General features: G+C 39.4%; 1 protein-coding gene across 1 annotated transcript; it reads right to left on the minus strand.

The window, feature by feature from the left end:
• Positions 1 to 1,795: 1,795 nt before the first annotated feature.
• Atg9 (autophagy-related protein 9) lies at positions 1,796 to 16,830 on the minus strand. Its single transcript, XM_080283529.1, has 2 exons — positions 15,925 to 16,830; positions 1,796 to 4,172 (listed from the first exon to the last, which is right to left on the minus strand). The coding sequence occupies exons 1-2, from the start codon at positions 16,543 to 16,545 to the stop codon at positions 2,337 to 2,339; spliced, it is 2,457 nt and encodes an 818-aa protein (XP_080139655.1). The 5' UTR covers positions 16,546 to 16,830; the 3' UTR covers positions 1,796 to 2,336.
• Between the last annotated feature and the right edge of the window lie 1,374 nt (positions 16,831 to 18,204).

Below are 18,204 nucleotides of genomic sequence, written 5' to 3' on the forward strand. Positions count from 1 at the left end.
TTTCCTTAAAGTGTTCTCTCCATCCACTCACTTTTTCTCCCTTCTCCACCTACAATATACCATTATTATCTTTCACTCCCCAACTTACTTCTTTATCACCCTGTCTAACCCTCTTTACCTCTTTCCAGAACATTTTCTTACATTCCATCCACTTTACACTCAATTTCCTTCCAAATTCCTCATCCACTCTCTTTTTACTCATCTTATCACCTCTCTCTTCCTCTCTACACATAACTCACTCTTCTGTCCCTTAACTTCCTCCACGCCCCTGTTAATAATCCACTCACTATATGCTTTTTTCATCTGTGCCACAGCCTGTCTCACCTCTTCATTACACCATGCACACACTTTCCACATCCCCCATCTGCTCCAAATCATATTTACACAATCGCTCCTCCACTTCTCTTATATTCTGCCTTCTTTCCATCCTCTTGCAACCTTTGTACCCTCCTTGTATGGACTACTTCCTCCTGTCCTTCCCTTCTCCTCCATTTCATTTACCTCGATTTTCACCACCACCAAGTGGTGGTCAGATAGTCCACTACCCCAGCCTCTGTATGCTCTTGCATGGATTACACACTTTCTCATTCAATCATCCACGCACACATAATCAATCATTGCCTTCCATTCCTTCAGTTCACCACCCTCCCTTCTCGTCACTCGCCACATATACCTGTGGATCATTTTGTGTCTAGAGAGGGTATTGGCTATCACCAACCCCCTCCCTCCACAAATGTCCACTAGAACACTGCCATTCTCATACACTTCTGCAGGCACAACCCTCTAACTGACTACACCATCCACCTTCACATTCCCTACTTTTCCATTCATATCTCCAATCAAAAACACTCTTTCATTACTTTCAAACTTTTCCATGCACACTTCCATATTTGTGCAGAACTCTTCTTTCACTCTACTTGCACAATCTTGTGTTGGTGCATACACAATTGCCCACACTTGTAGTCCAACATTCAATTTTACCCACACAATCCTTGAACCAACTGATCCATACTCTTTCATATTCTCCTTTCATCTCTTGCACACAACAGTACACACTCCTTCTTTTGCCCTCTCATTCTCACCTACTCCCATGCATACTCTCATTCTTACCTTTCCATTTTGTCTCAGTTACTCCACATACATCCACTTCTGCATCCTCAGGCACCTGAACAATCTCTCTCTCTCACCTCATCATTCGCACCCCTTACATTCCATGTCGCAATCCATACCACGTCCTTTGCTCAGTCCTTAATCGTCATCTGTTAGTCAGTCCTTGTCCAAGGCTTTTTGTTTGTATTTTTAGTTAGCTGTCTTCATGGGAGGGGCACTAACCCTCCCCCAACCCACTTGCTGTCACGTAGGAACACATATTGGTTGGCTATTAAGTTACCATCCTGCACTGTAAATAATATCCTGGTTTACAGGAAATCATTTGGCTTGTCACTCAATGTAGAGCTACCCTAAAATAGAGTACTGCTACATTAAGTGGGTGGGTGATGGGTGCCCTCACCTACCACTAAACAATCTTGTATGGTATTTATGTTGTTTTAATATACAGTAGTGTACACAGTTTGCATCAATAACATACAAGAGGATACTGAAATATAATGTGCTGAAAAAAGTTGCTAAAAGAAAGGTGTTATGACACCTCAAAAGAAACTTTTTTTAAATCTAAGATTCAGTGTGGAGCACTTTGTAATTACAAAAGTTGCCCAAACATTATGGCAAATACATATTAAGAGTCCAGTACTGGGTGGTATACAGCATACCAGCACATTTTTACTCATGGCTCTATTACTTAAACTATAGTAAGTGTGTATTCTTTTGTAATTATAAAATTTACCCAAACAGTATTTAACAGTATCTGATTCTAGCACCTGGTATTATATAAAATACAATTTTATTCATGGCTTTATTAATCAAATTATATACAAAGAAAACAGTCAATTTACAAAGCATTACTTGTAACAGACAAGAAACTCACAATGCATTCACTCACATCCAATTGCATTATCATTACATATGAATGATTCAATCAAAGTTAAGAAAATACAAAAATCTTATAGTACATATTATACACAATAAAACTCTTAAAGCACATTACTTCATCATTCATAAAGAGTCTGTTAAAGTCTCACATTACCTTTACAACTTATTTGTATGAAAACAAGTCTGGACTAGTAAATAACCTTGCTCATTTCTATATGTTTATAATAACTGCTCATTAGTGTGGCAAACACATTACCCCAGAGCCAATGTTAAGTCAAAGAACCTTCTTGGATTACAACTACTGTATAATGGTTAAGTATAATTGTGTAAAGGGAGTACCAAAGTGCTCAAGAGTCCCTTAAGAGTGGAGTTTTCTCTTGGGCTCGCTGGAAGGACACAGAGGGTGTTTCACTGCCACTTGGTGCAGGCAAGTGCTGGCCATGCAATGCCACCGAGTGGAATACTCCTCCAGAGGGCCCTGGTAGGCCTGAGAGAGGGTGTTGTGGATGGTCAGTGTATGCAGACCGAGCACGATGCCTCTGATGCAATTCATGAAGGAAAAGTGTGCTGAGACTCATATCAACAGCAGTCAGGTCCTGAGGCAATAGGCCAGCTACACTTCGACCCATCAATGACGCGGGACTCAAGGTACTTGGTGCCAGAACTGGGTCCACTACTGGCCCAGAAGTGTTCACACTACTACTCCCTATGGCATCACCTATATGTGACTGCCTAATCGAGGAAAGAATGCCTTCATTAGGACCATAGCGGGAGCCTTCTACACGAGACATTCTACCTCGCACCCCTTGAGCCGACCGAGTGGACTGCTGCAGCTGCCCTGTAGCTTGACAACCCACTAACCATGGTTGCAGCATACTAGTGGTGGCAAGTCCCAATCCTCCGCCATATGATAAAGAGTTCAAAGAGGAGAAGAGGGCATTTTCTTCACGCAAAGTTGTCAAATTATTCATGTCTCTTTGAGCCTGAGTCCTCAGGGCATTAATAAATGCTGAAGACTCCTGAGGGGGTTTCCACTTTGGATTTGTCATAGTAAAATGAAGCAATGATAGCTCTGTTTTTCCTCCATCCACTGTCATCCCTGGTTTCTGTGCATTACTTGGGTCTCCAAGATCATCTGAAATAATATCTGGCTGCCAAGTTGGGCTGCCATGCTTTCTAATATCCATTTGGGCAAATGAGCAAACATCCCCAACACCAACAACTTCAACAGTAAAGTTACGGAAAAAATCTACGATATCCAAGGCCTTGAATCGCAGCTTCAAGATAAGTATAAGTGGAGTGACAATGGGTGAAACCAACTCCTCCAAAATATGGATAGCACGGTACTGAAACAGCTGTGAAAACTCCTTTCTCACTCTTGAGGTGTGGGCCTTTTCCCTCCAGTGGTCTGGCAAGTAGTGCACCTCTGCTAGAATCCTCCTCATTAACATTTCAGGACAGAAAACCAAATTCTCATCAGGGATAAAAGCTCTACAGCTAGCAATAACTGCACCAAGGACAGTTATGATGGTAAGTACATGCTCAACCTGCAAAACATCCTCATCATACACACTAAGGAGAAGCAGGACCACCAGGACTGATCCACATATTACTGACACATGTCTGGTTATGACCGTCATAACAGGGGAAGAAAAAATGTTCATATACTGGGATGCTGCTTTATAACCCCTGTTAAGTCGAGCTTTCAACTCATGCTCTAATTCATTAAAATGGCGAAGGTATAACTCGCCATAGTCTGACCATCTGCGACTCCCCAAAGCACCAGGCTCTCTCTTTATCAGTTCTGCATAGTGGAAAAATGTATACAAAATCTGAAACAGCAACACAAAAGGAAACAAAATTAAATTAGCAATGCCAATATAAAGGAACTGCCTGCTAAGGTCTTCAGCTAAGTGGTGGCGATTTTCTAAGCGTTTGTACTCATCATCCAGGTGGTAGAACCTCCTGAAGGGAGCCCAAGGTCCCCAAAACAGCAAAATCTCGATGTTGAATCGCAACCCTCTTGTAAAGAAAACCATTTCACCAAGAAAGGGCAATTCAAATTTGAGAGGTATAACATCCTTGTTGACCATAGCAATGAAGTAGTTGTCAAAACGAAGGATTCGGTGATATATGTCCAACTCTGTCAAAACCTCTTTGTGGATACACATGCGCTGCTCAATCTGCAAAAGAAAAAAGAAATGCAATCCATTAGTACCGAAGACTTTGGTAATCCATGTGAGGATGTAGTGTATCAACAAAGTACACAGTGAAATGGGTCACACAATCGTTGTTATTCAAACCTTTGAAGTTTTCAGTTTACATCATTATCTACCCACCTCCTTTTCCCACTGCAGGTAAGGCAAGGTAAAGAATGCCAGGAAAAGGAAAAAATACAATAATGAGAGAACTAATCAACAGCATGCTCAATGAAATAGGCCATAGCTACACCCTTTCATCTGTCATTCCATACACACCCATTATTGATTTGTATATTTTTCATTTTTTTTTTATATAAACTTCACTAATAACTGTGAAATACTATTAGGTGAGCTACCTACAAAACTGAAAAAGGAGTGCAATGTTTGTCATATCCTTCTACATCAACACTGTCCACTCATTCTGATCCTTCATTAAGCCTTTTAAATCAACTCCCCATTCTCTATCATATTCATATATATCATATCAAATCCTGCCATCATCAACCGGGCCTTCTATTGCTCCTCTCATATTTATGTTCAATACTGTAAGCTACTTATAAAAAGTGCAGTGAGACCCTACTGTAATGGACCTACTTATATCAAACTTTGGCTGTAAAAAAAAACCCTTGACCCTACCAGGCATTTTTTTTTTTTTACATATCAAACCAAGGTCTGGTATAGGGAGCACATCTTTTGACCTATCAGACAAAACTGTTAAATACCTTACATACTGAAACCGAGCCCAGTATTTCCTCCTCTTTTCATTATTATCTATTGATATGAAGGCCAACATCAGTTCTGTACTGCTTACTAATCTGATTAAATATCAAGGAATGGAGGCCAAACCCATACAATAATCGCTTCTGATTTATTGATGTCTAATAACTTGTTCTACCCTGGGTACCTACTGGACCATTTTTCACGCATACCGAACCTAGGTCTGGTAAAGTGGGTCCCGACTAGATGTCTTATATAAAAAACTATCAGACAGACTGTCTGCTTTTACTTCCAATTATATAGTCCATTATAACGAGGTCTCACTGTACAAGCATCACTGGCTCAACGAAACAGTTTCTTACAATCCCAGCACATTTTTTACAGCTGTTCTGAAAAATTAGGCCCCATTTTTTTTTAATGATAGCCAGGTGAGGTAAAAATATGGTTTTCATGGGCCAGAGGCACATTTCAATCCTCAGCTGTCTGCCCAACATGGCTAACATGTGCAGAAATCTGTTTTTTACCTCGATGCTATTTTTACCAGTCCCACCTCTCTCTCTCTCAGGCCTACTATGCATAGGTAAATGTGGTCTGGTTACTGATATATAGCATCCAAACAACCGTGCTGTATGAGGACCTGAAGAGGGACAGGACTATAAACATACAAGCTTTGACAAATGGAACTGACATACTGTACTACATGTAGACAAAGGGACACAAGTAAAATGGGTTCACATACACCACTCTAATAACAGACATTGCATCCAATTTCTACTTAGCCACCATGGAGGATAGTTATTTATGGCTGGCATTCTCACATAATGGAGAAAGTCTGAGCATGCAGTGAACAGCCCATCTACTGAATGACAGACAATGAAGAAATACAGGTACAGTAAAAGTCCTTTAATCCGACCACCAACAATCCGATTATCTCAATACTCCGAATTTTTCGAGGGAGTGCTGAAATCCCCCTAGCAGCAGGGAGTGGAAGCACGCGGGGAGGACGGAACTTGCCCAGCATTTTCAGTTTATAGCTGTGCCCCGTCTGACACCCTTCCGATAATTCCACACGATATTTGGACCAATAAGTGATTACAGTACAACAATGTAGCAATGGCTCCCACATCTTCTACTAGTTGTGGTGGAAAGAAAGCTGCTAAACGAAAGCATGTGACACTAACAATAAGTGATAAACTCAAGCTGATAACACAAGTTGAGCGCAGTGAGAAACACTGGAAGATAATGGAAGACTTTAACACTGGGGCATCAATAATCTTGAATACTGTGGCAGCTGAAGATAAACTGACAAAGTCTGAGGCACGTGGGTGGTCAATGGTTGCTGGTCAGGTCAGAAAAACCATGAAACGATCAAATTAGAAAAACTAGATGAAGTAGTATACAAGTGGTTTACAGCTAAACGTACTGAGGGTAAGCCTATATCAGGTTTATCATTGACAGGGCTAAGCTGTATTGCAAGGATATGGAAATAGATGATGATGTAAGATTCTCTGATGGATGGCTTCGGAATTTTAAGCCTCAGCATGGGATCCAGGTGACTGATGTAGCTGGGAAAAAAAATTCGGCGGATCATGAAGCGGCAGCTAGTTACGGCAGGTCCCTCCCAATACAGTAAAACCTCATTATAACAGACTAATTGGGGCCCAAGCCACTGTGAAAAAAGCAATAGTCCAATAAAAGCAACATCTAGACTTCCCCCTGCTAACCCAGGGAAGGCTACAAGCAGGGGTGGAGGAGGACAGGCAGGGAGACAAGTGGGTGTGAGGGAGGGCGGGGGGAAGGGAAAAGGGCAGGTGGATGAGGAGAGAGACAAGCAGGAGTGGGGGAGGGTGGGGGGACAGGGAGGAAGACAAGAAAGCCAAACTGCCCTACTACCCCCCACACCCTGTCTCATTCTCTCTCATTCACTCACTCTCACTCAATCACTCCCTCACTCACTCATTCACACACACACACACACACACACACACACACACACACACTCCATCCATCTTTCTCCTCCCCACAACCCCAATCCCTTCATCCCTCCTCCTTCCCTTGCCATGCCCTGTTTTTTTTTTTTTTTTTTTTTTTTTTTTTTCAAAAACTATTTGTTGTATCGAAATTCCGAAAACACAACAAGAAAGCTCGTGAAATTCTGCATCTCGACACGTACTTTGCTCTTGCATGGTGTAGGCAAAACTTTGGGCTAGGATGTTGGGAAGTTACTTGAAGCTATTTTTACACTTGAACAAGATTATTTTCACAGCATTTCTGTACTTTTATTCATCAGTTTTTTGTGTTTTTATTAGCTTATAATATAAACACCACCAAAATTGATGGTATACAATTTATACCAATACAGCATACCAGTAACCAATTTTCGGAACAAAATTTGACCGTGGAAATTGTTTTTCTTTGTGCCCGGGCAGAAGCCCTCATAGCTGGGATGGAGGATGGATGGGGGGAGAAAGGAAGGGGATGGAGGGAGGACCGGGAGAGCTGTGTACATCACCTCATCTGCGCTTCGATGGGCTCATTTCTAATCTAGGGAGAGGGGAAGCTCTTAGAAAATACTTTATTGTTACAGTACAACTTAATCTTAAACACTTTTCAAATACTGTACTGTACATTTTATACACCTTATTAATTTACAATCTTACAAACTAAAGATGTTCATTTTGTCTGTATATTTCACTTATCACTCGTCACTTTTGGACTTTTCCCAAAAAATAAGAATTTAATCTGGTCTGCTCCTCAATTCCAATAAAAGCGAATTCCAGTATAATAAGGTTTTACTGTAGTCCAAAAAAAACCATATTTCGAAAGACCCTTGTTCTTCTGCCAATCAGATTACAGGACTTTTACCGTACAGTACATGGATGAAGTATGGTACAGTATGTATGGAAATGTACAGGAAAAAGGCTGTATCCCTTTATCTTGGCAGCTGACAGAATTACTGTAGCTATCCCGTAAGTTTCTTAGAACCATACCCGGTACCTAAAAAAGGATAAAATTAAAGTGCATAAATAAATAAGTGGGTGATTTGCTTGAAACAGTGCCTAACATTTCAAAAGCTTAGCTAAACAATGAGTAAATGGATATGTGGCCCATTTGCTGAGTGTTCTGTTGATACCAGTACCCTGGCACCTTTGATAATACTAAAAACGCAGAATTAAAGAGATAGATCTGGTTAACTGGAAAGTTTAGCAAACCCAAACAGACTCTGTAGTGCAAAGTAAAATCTCACAATATTAATAGGGGTAGACCTTACATGAGAGAAGCATAAGTGAGATAAAAGTGATCTTTCACTATATGGTATAGCTACAGAATGTTTCTGGATACAATATTATGGATTACCATTCAATAAAGGAAGTTTTCAGTACAGGTCTATGTAAATCAATCGTTCTGATCAAGTGCTTCTCTCAAAAGGGGGGAGAGAGAGAGAGAGAAAGAGAGAGAGAGAGAGAGAGAGAGAGAGAGAGAGAGAATTCTGTGTTGATTCCTGATCATAAGCATTGCTTAAAAGCAATTTTACTTTAAGTAGCATTTTACCTGCATACAGCCTCAATACTGTATGACTCGGTAGGTATAAGTGGAAAAAACAAAGCACAAATTGTTAATCTGATAAACTGTTAATGTCAGTACCGGTAGCCTATGAAGAATAAGCTAGTGCTGACAATAACGCAAGCAATAATGCTGACACAAAAGTGTGTTATGCTTATTAATAAAATTCAAAACTCACCAAGAATTGTGCTGATAGACACTGATTACTCATGAGAATTTCATTTGATTCCTATGTATTTTGTGATGAAAAGCAATTTCTTTCTTGTTTGGATTTTATAAATTATTATACAATGAATTCTAATAATTACGGTATGCCTTGGGCACTTTCTAGAAACGTAGTACTCATCAATATACCGTAACACATACACTATTAGAGATCTGAAAGTTCAAGAAATAATGTGCCAGAAAGAAACTTCTGAAAATAGTTTCTAACTCTCCATTAGGAGAAGTCTATCTGAAGCTGAATAACCCAGTAGCTAATAAACATTAGTGTACTAAGAGGTTTGAAAAATTCCCCTTTTACAGTGAAAGGCCTCTCCTAAACTAATTGAGAGAGAGAGAGTGTGTGTGTGTGTGTGTGTGTCAAAAGGCACAGGAAGAATACGCAGGAACTGATGGAAACAGCTGATAAATGTAAAACAAAATATGATAAATTGTTGCAAAAAGGAGGAAAACCTTTACAAATCTACAATAATTAGTCCAGTCAATATGAGTTGAGAGGTATATGAGGGAGGGGGGGGTGAGCTGGGGGGAGGGGAGTCAAATGGTGGGTGACAGAGTGACGTGGAGGCGTTTTGTCTGCGGCCACCCTTTGCGGGATTAGGGCGTCGGGCTATAGATAGATAGATAGATAGAATATGAACTTAGTCAAATTTATAAATATACTCCTCAACATGCCTCCATTCACCTAACATAACTACAGGTTTATATACAGTACTTGTACAGTACGGTATACTGAAAATCCAAAGGCACCTTTGGCCTATCTTGGATTATTGACATGGCATACTGGTACAATATCCTGGAAAAAAAAGAAAAACAAAGGGGGAGGGGGAATGTCAAGTTGATGGCTATTTCTTAAAAAGATATTAGCTATACTGTAATCTGATTTTTTAAAATATTTCCATGATACTGGTACTATGAGGGGCTTTCAGAGTGCCGAGTCATTCCTAACTAGGTCCTACGCCAGTCCTTTGCTGGTTACCGTGCTTCCAGGCTAATAGTTGTGGATTATTTTTACTCCAGTGTCAATCTGTGATATATAATAATGGCATATGCCATTGAAATTACTAAAATATTACTTGGAAAAACCATAACCAATAAGAATCTCCTCAATTTGCATAACTTTAAGATTTATGATTGTAGACTCAATACTCAAGCATCAACGTTTCACAATTTCGCCTTGCATAAATTCTATTTTGTTTATTGGACATTGTAGCTGACCTCTCATAAATATATATATATATATATATATATATATATATATATATATATACACATACACAGTAAGACCTCACTATAACGGACTAATTGGGGCCCCAACCATTCCGAAAAATGTGAAATTCCGATAAAAGCGACATCCGGACTTCCACCTGCTAATCCAGACTATTTCCGATATATCAGACATAAGTCCGGATCGCATGAATGGTTTTTAAACTGTTTTGACTGCCATTGCGGTACTGTACTGTGTTATAACTTCACTACATTAATCAAATGTTATATATACTGTAATAATATTGTACTGTACACTGACAAACATGTCTTTTATTTACCTTATTGTGGTGAACATAGGTGAAGCGGTCACGCAGTCCAGACTGCTTCTGGCTTTGTCGGACTTTTTCTGATATACAGTATAGGAATTTAGTCCGGTAGCTCCTCAAGTCCGATAAAAGCATCCAGTCTATTGAAGTCTGTGATATCGAGGTTTTACTGTGTATATATATATATATATATATATATATATATATGCACAGTATATATATACTGTACACATTAAGGCCTGCCTATTATTTACTATTGTCACTTTTTTTACTGACAGTCCTTGTATTATCTGCAATTTAATAATTTGCAAATTTAAGCATTTAACATATCACTACGAGACTCACGTTTGTGCATTAAAGGGACAGTCCTCAATAGAACAGCCCATGCCTGTTTTCATGTAGGTTCCTCTCTTCAATTCATGGAAGGGATGGCAAAATAAATCATACATGTACCAAATGAAGATCAGGTAAGACTATTTGAACCTCTGAACGAGAAAATGATGCCAGAAGCCTACTGTAACTTTTTCAGTCCGAACTAGTTTTGTTCTTGCTACCAGATGACTTTACTATTAAGAACACTCATACAGAAGCAGGTTAATGAAGGATGTATCATCATCCAGTTCAGTCTCACCTGAGGTGAATGAATTGTAAATTTTTCAATCCGAACTAGTTTTGTTCTTGCTACCAAATGATTTTACTATTTAGAACACTCATACAGAAGAGGGTTAATGAAGGCTGTATCATCATCTGGTTCAGTCTCGCCTGAGGTGAATGAACTCATTGAAATAAAATGATTTACGTCCTCGGAGTGAAGTACTGTAGTTTAATCAAGCTCATTTAGCAGCACATACTCCAAGCTAACTTTTAATTGTCTTTTTATTTTTTTCCTCACTGTATAAATCAAGGCCTTGATTAATTGCCACAATGGTTTAGTAAGTGAACCGTAAGCACAACCGCTTGCACTGAGAACTAGAGAAAAGTGAGCTATGTTTTATCCTGTCTTGGGGACAGTTACCTATGATGTGTGGAAACAAATGTCACATGCCGGTATTTGGCAAATACTAAATTTCAGAAAACTGGGGCAATGATAAGGTTCAAAAATGGACTACCGGTATTCTTACTCAGGAACATGATACCAATGTAGATATGAAAGCCAATACCACAGAGATCATTAGAAATATAACAAAATGACTGTGTGTAAGGGACTGCCAGATGGAAGCCCAATACACTCAAACCTCCATTTAAGGGACTAAATGGGGAATCAGCTTGTCCCTTACTTGATAAATGTCCCTTACTTGAAAGTCAATTGTTTTACCATATATAAAGACAATCTTATTATGAAATGCAATGACTGTTTCACTTCTTTATATGATTATGAATAGGATTTTACGGGTACTGTATAAAGAAACATTAATGTGTATAACCTGGACTTTACATACCATTTTTGAATGGTCTTGTCTGTTTGTCAGGTAGAATATGGAGTCCCTTAAATCCAAAAACCCTTAAATGGAGGTTCCTTAAATCGAGGTTTGAGTGTATATGCATATGTAAAATAGGTAGTCAAAAACATTCATTCGTGGGTGTGATGTTTTTTATCAAAGAGTGTTTTAGTGATGTGGATGTGATAGGAAGCGTTATGAGGAACACTCAGGTGGTTTGGCCATGTGGCAAGGATGAAGGGTGAAAGACTCACGAAGAGAGTGTATGTGAGTGAGGTGGAGGGGGGAAGAGGGAGGGGGAGGCCGAGGATGAGATGCAGGGATGGGGTGGAGAGGTATGAGAGGGGGGTGTGAGTTGGGAGCAGGGCAGTGAAATGGCGGGGGACAAGGTGACTTGGAGGCGATTTGTTTGTGGCCACCCCAAACGGGACTGATGTGTCTGGCAACAGATAGATAGATAGATTTTAGTGACTTTACCCCGTGGATAGCGCAATTACCGTAACGTTTTTTATTCCACCCCATGGAGCGTTTTTTTTTTTTTTTTTTTTTTTTTTTTTTTTTTTTTTTTTAAATGAACTTGATGATAAATATCCAGGGCATCATCTGGTGGTGGTGGTGGTGGTGGTGGGGGATTTCCCTTCATCTGTCCGTAGCGCCATGTGTAAGTTTGTGTAGGGATGACGTGAAAAATGATTTTTTTTTTTTTTCATTATAAACTTGAGGATAAACATCCAGGGCATCATCTGGTGAAAAAAGAAATATTGTATACAGTATATATCTCTCTCTCGGTCTTTGCATAGCGCCACGCATAAGTTTGCGTAGGAGTGGAGTCCAATAGATAGCAGTGATGCATGGCACCTGGAAGGTTAGCACAGCCAAAGCTGTGGCTCACAGTCCACGAGTTAATGGTCTATAGTTTTGCTAACTCTCATATGTTTACCCAGACATATAGAATAATCACAATAGTTATAATACTTTTTCTAGCATAGGACCGAGTTTGGCTCACCAGCCAGGTAGCAGACGACACACTGAAAGTTCCTAATTGAAGAGTAATTATGAGAATCAATGTATGCAAGAGAGCTATTTTCATTTTTATAGTTCGGTATTAAATGAAATACACTACCGGTAAGGTCTTCCCTACTGAGTTTGCCCTGGACTTAGCATTAGCTTAAAAAAGCTTTGTAGGCTAAACTCTTGACAAGCTGCAGACCTCATATGAGGCACGATGAGTATCTGCTCAGGCCATGCTGCATGCCTCATACGAGGTACAATTTACACTGGTTATAAAGCAATGATTCAGGGAAGGTAAGCTACCTTACAAAGATTCAGCACAAAAGGGGTTAAGTCATAAGCTAGATTAGCTACATTAGCATTGGTCCGACTGACCTTTTCATATTTTCACTGACTTCTTGTGAATGTTACTACAGGCATATTTATTTACAAGTGTCCCTTCAAGCCCATGAGATGATTTTCTATCCCATAATTTAAAGAGCTTAAGCCTGTTTCAGCAATAAATAGAACCAATACTAAAACTCAATAACTTCCTTCAATAACAGTATTTTTGCAAAACTAAGCACAATACAACTTCTATCAGTCTATAACCAGAAACCATAATGTCATAAAGGGTGGCTGTTTGTCTTTGAGTTAGCTGTTTTACAGGGAGGATCACTAATCCACTGCCAACCCACTTGCTGACACATTAGGAACACATGGGTTGATTATATGGTTACCACCTATACCTCATACCAGTTAATCTGGCCAGGCATGTATGGCAACACTATTCCCACCAAGATTCTGATTGGCTGGAGGTGTTTGTTCCATTTCGTTGTTGCTTAAACCGATACTCTCTTTATTATCAGATGTGATACTGAGTTTGTCGACAGTACAATCGTCAAAAGCAATATGAAATCCGTTATATACGTAATAACAATGAAGTTTATACAGGAAAAGCAATACCAGCGTTGCAACAAAGAGCATATTTATTATGTCCAGACGTTTCAACATATTCATCTGTCATCTTCAGTGGCTCTAAAGAGATGAAAAAAGACCTGTAAGGCATTTAAAATCCTAAAAGAACTGCAGGTATATGAACATGAGCTCATCGTACTTACATAAATGAAAAAAGTGTTAAATTATAGGGGGGACTAAACTGCACAATATATTCAGAGGGACAGCAGACAGATAATTGTTTAGGGCAGGTTTTCGTTTATAAATATGAATGGATTCTAGTATTCTTAGATTCATACTGGTACACGTGTCTATTATCTTTTATATAAGTACGATGAGCTCATGCTCATATAGTTCTTTCAGGATTTTAAATACCTTACAGGTCTTTTTTCATCTTTTTAAATCCACTGAAGATGACATAGATGAATATGTCGAAACGTCTGGACACAATAAATATGCTGTTCGTTGCAACACCGGTATTGCTTTTCCTGTATAAGTTGTGGTTCCCTCAGAACAAGCCTGTCTCAATAACAATGAAATTTTCATGGGAAGGTAGAGATATGAGTCAACAAAGTATTATAATGCAGTCCAAGTCAAGGTCAGAATTCGAACAATTCCTTTACATCTCCGGCACTTCGAAATATAACAGAAAATTAAGGAAACCTGCTTAATCTCAACATTGGTATAACAAATAATTAAATTATAAGATCAGTCCGCACCCTTAAATTGTGCCACGACTCTAAATACAGTAAGACATCACTATAACAGACTGATTGGGGCCCCAAGCCATTCTGAAAAAAGCGAAATTCTGATAAAAGCAACATCCAGACTTCCCCCTGCTAATACCAGACTTTTTCCCGATATATCAGACACTAGTCCGGATCCCACCAACGGTTTTTAAACTGTTTTCACTACCACTACTGTACTGTACTGGATTATACCTTCACTACAATAATCAAATGGTATAATATATATAATAATACTGTGCTGTACACTGATAAACATGTCTTTTATTTACCTTACTGTGGTGAACATGGCTGAAGTGGTCAGGCAGTCAGGACTGCTTCTGGCTTTATCAGACTTTTTCCGATATATAGAAATTTAGTCCGGTAGCCCCTCAAGTCCAATAAAAGCAATATCCAGTCTACTGAAGTCCATTATATCGAGGTTTTACTGTAATTAAAAACTCTAATGAAACGACGAGTTCTGCGGGGAGGGAGGTTTGAAAAAATCGTGAAAATCAAAGCAGGCTAAAGGAAAACTATTTCATTATATCTCCTCTATTATCACAGTACGGACTGATCTTATAATTTAAATGTGTTATACCAACGCTTAGATTAAGCAGGAGATGTAAGGGAACTGTTCGAATGCTGACCTTGGCTTGGACTGCATTATAATACTTTGTCGACTCGTATCTCTATATTCCTCGGAAAATTTCATTGTTATTAAGTATATAACGGATTTCATAATGCTTTTGATGATTGTACTGTTAAGAAACTCACTACCACATCTGGTTATTAACCCGTTAACTGCGCATGGCGTCTTTTTTTGGAGGTGTCCGAGGTGCGCAGACATAGGGGTAAAAATTAAAATTTCCCAAAGGCCAAATATTGTCTTAGGAACTGAGAGAACACATGCCAAAGTATATAGTAATGAAATATTAGCTCAATATTTACCTTAATAAAGCCATGGATGAACATCGAAGTGTCTGACTCCCTATTGGAATATGGTTTTCATTTTCGGTTTTGAAGGCTCAAACATGCTTGCATGGGACAGCCTTGGTCACCATGGCATTATATCCAAAATTTATCTGCGCAGCCAGGGCTGTATTGAGCAGTCGCACTCGGAACTGCCCAGGCTGTATAGAGCAGTTAACGGGTTAAAAGAGTATCAGTTTATGAAACAACGAAATTGAACAAACACCTCCAGCCAATCAGAATCTCAGCGGGAGCAGTGTTGCCATACATGTCTGGCCAGATTAATTGGTATTAGGTATAGCACTGTAAATGGTTTCCTGGTTTACAGGAATCCATTTGGCTTGTCAATCAATGTAAAGCTACCTGAAAAGGAAAGGAGAGTAATAAAATGTGACAGGAAAGATGGAAGAAATATGAAATGAGAAGGGCAAACACAGAAAAATAATGATAAAGGTGAAGGAAAAAGTAGGCAGCAGTGCATCAGGTGAGTGGATGATGGTCGCGACCACCTGCCACTACAATTTATACAGCTAAAAAACCAATTTTGAAAATTACTAAGAAATTTAACTTCAATAAGTGCAGGGTTATGAAGAGGAAGTAGTACAATACACACCTGCACTTCCATGACGCGTTGTTCCACCTCCTCCCACGTGATGTTGCCCAAATCTCTGTCCGGGATACATAGTGCACTATTAAAGAATAACTTGATTTCCCAGAACCGGAACAATTTGTATCCAGAATGGAATACCCGTCCAACCCAGAATGCTGCAGCGAGGAGGGTCAAGATGATAAGACTCCAAGTGTAGTGTTCCATGCACTCGTCGTGGCTGCGTACAACATCGTGAAGTGTGATCTTGGTTGTGTTTTTCAAGTATAGATCTTCTGGAATTTTATTTCTAAATAAGATATCATAGTCCACACAGGTGAGGAGAAACACAGTAAAGAACATCACAAAAGCAAACTGTCCAAGTTCAAACACATGCTGCAGCACCATACATAGCATCCCATGAACCTGATGGTACCGATATACTTGCTGGAAGAAAGAATCAAGATTCTCCATGTGGTTCCACCTCGGCTTGCTTGATTTGGGGACAGTGTGAAATACCATACTGCTGTGTGTATCGGGAGACAGATCATCATCCCTGTCCCCGTCCTCTTGCCCAATGGAGACGCCAACACTGTCATCGTTTGCCCCAGCAAGAGGCTGGTAAGTAGTCTGGAAATTTTGCGCCATTCTGCTGGAATATCAAGTTATTTCATCTGATGGTAAATCACGATCTCGGGGTCCTCTGTTTTTACTCTGTTCACGTTCCTATCAGCTGATTTTCCAAACATGTAGAAGCTCGTCACAAACAGACTTTTCTTGGCTGCCCTACTCCTCCACCTCTGCTCTCTCCTCACATTTTGGCTGCTCCTTGGCACTATCTACCACATGCTAAGTGTCTCTGTGCACTTCGGCTGCTATGAAGGGGATACTACGCATGAAAAATGGAGAATTGCGTATCATCCTCCCCATTTGTCTCTGATCTGGACTAGAAATGCACCTTACTTCAAGGTTGCATAATCATGGTGAGGGGGCTTTGTCTTATTTGGCAATTATTTTCCCCCGCACCATTATATACATTATTAATTTGTAATCTCAAAATCAAATGGCGCCATCTCCAAATTTTCAACCAAATAAAAGACCTTAAAACCAAGATGAAGAGATTTAATTTTATTTTTAAGCTGTATATACCCAGAAGTATTTGGCAATTCCCCCGCGCCTTCACCATCCGGATATAAACCTCTAAACAATGTTTAAAATATCAACATTTTTTTCATTGCAATTTCCAGGGCAATATAAATGAATTCAGTGCAAATAAATCAGATAATAAATATTAGTTTCACACTTCCATTACCGTTATCAGCAAATAACATGCCCTTAACTAAGCAGGTGTAGCAGTGTTAGGTTTAATGTTTTTGTCAAAATACCTCAATCCAAAGACTCTACACGTAAGATTAAAGCTGTCACTATGTTTTCTAACATAATAAGCCCTTGTAATAACTATGAGGTTCCTTTGAATACTCACAGTCTACGCCATCTTGCACGGAGACATTTCAGTAGGTTTCATTCTTGTTCGTAGTTGACTCGCAGACGAACTTCATATTTTCTGGGAGCTTTAATTGATTCCCTCGCCATTCACGTGTCTACTTCCACTGTATAATGAAAATATAGTAACGGGAAAAGGTCCACGGTGACTCAACTCCACCACAAATCAATAATGTGTGTGTCCTTTCGCGCCAAGGTTTTCGAACTTGGGATAAAGTCGTATGTTCGTGTCCCTGAAGATGGGAGTTGTTATGTTAGATTCTCCACTAATTTTAATATAATCCTAGGTACTTTATGAAATATTTTCATTTATTTATGTTTGAAAAATTGTTCTATGACCTACAGTTGGGTACACAGATATTTACAGTGTCATATGAAAGACTTTAATGTAAATTTTTAAAGGAACTAAAAGTGTACGGACGCAAACAAGATGGCGATGTTTCCCTGCCCTGTGATTGGCTGACCATCTCGAGTATCAACATGGCGTTTGTTATTCCGCGTGATATGACAGCGATCTTCCTCGTGTTATAATTCACGGCTGAGTGTATTCGACGGCCAGACTTTCTTTGTGAACAAGTTAGCCCATGTAGGTTTTGGTAGTAGCAAATAACCCATGAATTGAGTTAATGTACTGTATAATGAATAAGGTGATGGTCTCTGTGCAGACCTCTTGCTGGGAGGAATTTAAATTTCAGATAGGACTATTGCATGAATCAGTTCAGTTCAGTTGATAATCGGGAGCTTTAACATTCCCTGGGCACTCCCTTTTTTATGGCCTTGTTCGGGTCAGGTCTAGCTTCTGTA

Source organism: Coenobita brevimanus, chromosome 97 (assembly GCF_032717465.1).
Source record: "Coenobita brevimanus isolate Jiangsu-jjx chromosome 97, ASM3271746v2, whole genome shotgun sequence".
NCBI classification, from domain to species: Eukaryota; Metazoa; Arthropoda; class Malacostraca; order Decapoda; family Coenobitidae; genus Coenobita; species Coenobita brevimanus.

Bases quoted from the DNA above. Each gene is read 5' to 3' on its own strand.
- Atg9 (XM_080283529.1), bottom strand. From the start codon at position 16,545: ATGGCGCAAAATTTCCAGACTACTTACCAGCCTCTTGCTGGGGCAAAC. The intron at 4,173-15,924 runs GTGTGTATTGTA...TTTCTTTTGCAG, and splicing joins AACGCGTCATGGAAGTGCAG to ATTGAGCAGCGCATGTGTAT.